The 2536-nt window shown below is 30.2% G+C and overlaps 1 protein-coding gene across 1 annotated transcript; it reads left to right on the top strand.

Annotated features, from left to right (window-relative positions):
* Window positions 1–6: 6 nt before the first annotated feature.
* Window positions 7–2254, top strand: LOC109590924 (phosphatidylinositide phosphatase SAC1-like). The gene is made up of 4 exons (XM_020006763.1): window positions 7–145; window positions 223–320; window positions 610–687; window positions 1888–2254. The coding sequence occupies exons 1-4, from the start codon at window positions 108–110 to the stop codon at window positions 2103–2105; spliced, it is 432 nt and encodes a 143-aa protein (XP_019862322.1). The 5' UTR covers window positions 7–107; the 3' UTR covers window positions 2106–2254.
* Window positions 2255–2536: the final 282 nt, after the last annotated feature.

Below are 2536 nucleotides of genomic sequence, written 5' to 3'. Positions count from 1 at the left end.
TCAGCGCTTTAATACTGGCGGCCATTTTACCACAGGTAAGCACGTGGTTTTAGTATACGGAGTCGTTTCTTTTTTTGTCACGTGTTATACGGAGATAGTAGAGAAAGATGTCTACTTCTTTAAGAGCCTCATCTAGACTGCAACTGTGAGAGAAAAATGGAGGAATATATTTAAATCTTTCTCTGTCCTTCCCCTCTTTCTTTTTTCTTTTTTTTAATGTAGTATCTCTACTGATGATTGTTTCTATTTAGTGCCCACCTCTGGTAATATTGATAAAGTGTTGGAGATTACGAAATTTGACTGTCAACTGCAATTAGTGGGTGAGTGGGTGGGGCATGAGAACTTGTAATATTGAAAATAATAATAATAATAATTAATAAATAATAATAATAATAATAATAATAATAATAATAATAATAATAATAATAATAATTAAATTGGTCATTTAATGGTGATGCATTTAACATGTAATGAATCATGAATCAATGAAATAATTAATTTCACAACTTTTTATTGTATAGTATTATTATAGTATTATTAATATGTACATGTACATATTAATCTTCATTATTATTATTTATTTTGTTTATTTTATTTTTTAATTAATAGATAGAAGTAAAGTGTCAACTATTAATGGAGAGAGGAGGGACTGTCAGTTATTAATTGGATTAATTAGATTATTAGGAGGTAATCAAGTCATGTGACCTCTTTTAATTAATAATTACTGGCACTATTATAATGGCCACCACTGTTGTAGAAAGTTTGAGCTAATTTTAACTAATAGTTTTTGAGTTTTTAAATTGAGCCAATTTTTGAAAATTGCCCAAGGCTATAGCCCATGGTTTTTTCGAAAAATGGCTCCAAAATCACTCCAAACTTTTATTACATTTTCTGATACATATTGATGTACTTATGCTGTGTAGAAAATTTGAGCTGATTCCGGCTTCAATTTTTCAAGTTACAGCCATTTTTTAAAAGCAGACAATTTTTGAAAAATACCCAAGGCTATAGCCCATGGTTTTTTCCAAAAAATGGCTCCGAAATCACTCCAAATTTTTATTACATTTTCTGATACATATTGATGTCCTTATGCTGTGTAGAAAGTTTGAGTTGATTCCGACTTCAATTTTTGAAGTTTTGGCATTTTAAAAATGGCTGATTTTTGAAAATTACCCAAGGCTTTAGCCCATCATTTAAAAAATGGCTCCGAAATCACCCCAAATTTTTATTAAATTTTCTGTTACATATTGATGTCTTTATGCTGTGTAGAAAGTTTGAGTTGATTCTGCCTTCAATTTTTTCAAGTTACATCTATTTTAAGAAATCGGCCAAAATCTGAAAAATACCCAAGGCTATAGCCCATCATTAAAAAATGGCTCCGAAATCACCCTAAATTTTTATTACATTTTCTGATGCATATTGATGTCCTTATGCTGTGTAGAAAGTTTAAGCTGATTCTGCCTTCAATTTTTTCAAGTTACAGCCATTTTAAGAAATTGGCCAAAATCTGAAAAATACCCAAGGCTATAGCCCATGGTTTTTTCCAAAAATTGGCTCTGAAATCACCCCAAATTTTTATTACATTTTCTGATGCATATTGATGTCCTTATGCTGTGTAGAAAGTTTAAGCTGATTCCGACTTCAATTTTTCAAGTTACAGCCATTTTAAGAAATTGGCCAAAATCTGAAAAATACCCATAGTCTATAGCCCATGGTTTTTTCCAAAAAAATGGCTCCAAAATCACCCCAATTTTTTATTTCATTTTCTGATACATATTGATGTCCTTATGCTGTGTAGAAAGCTTGAGCTGATTCAGATTTAAATTTATCAAGTTATGGACATTTTAATTTCATTTTTTTCTCTCCGTCCCTCTCTCTCTCCTCCAGGTCCTTATTTATTAGTTGGTACTCAGTACAGGTTGGTAGGTATCATTAACGGACACGAGATGACTAATTATGATGTCATACCATTTGTTAAGAGCACACTCCATTTAACACAATCACAGGTTAGGGATATACACATGTACATGGACACTCTCTCTCTCTTTTCCTATTACTGTATTGTATGCAGTGACAGTGTTTTTATATTGAGGAGCAAATTTTGATTTTTAATTACATGTACATACTACATACATGTACATGTAATTATGTAAAGTGTTAATTAACTTTCACTTTAAGTATTATGAGTACATGTATACAGTATAGTCTCTCTTAATGGACACTCTCTATAGCGTATGCCTCCATTTAACGAACAGCACCTAGTGTACCAATTACAAAATGGCATAAAAATTGATTTAATTCCTTTTTAATTAGCAAAATTATCAGTAAAGCAATGATGATAATAATAATGATAATAATAATGATAATGTAATGTACATGTAGATGTATGTAGCAATAATAATTGAGTAATTAAAGTATTCGCTATTATTATTATTATAAAAATAAAAATAAGGACAGATTGGAATAAATTAGGTTATGTTAGAGCAGGACAGATTAGGGAATTAGAAATGAGTCAAGAAAAAAAGAAAAAGATACA

Source organism: Amphimedon queenslandica, unplaced genomic scaffold (genome assembly GCF_000090795.2).
Source record: "Amphimedon queenslandica unplaced genomic scaffold, v1.1 AMPQUscaffold_9274_Cont18757, whole genome shotgun sequence".
Taxonomy (NCBI): Eukaryota; Metazoa; Porifera; class Demospongiae; order Haplosclerida; family Niphatidae; genus Amphimedon; species Amphimedon queenslandica.
This window is presented reverse-complemented; position numbering and strand designations above follow the sequence as displayed.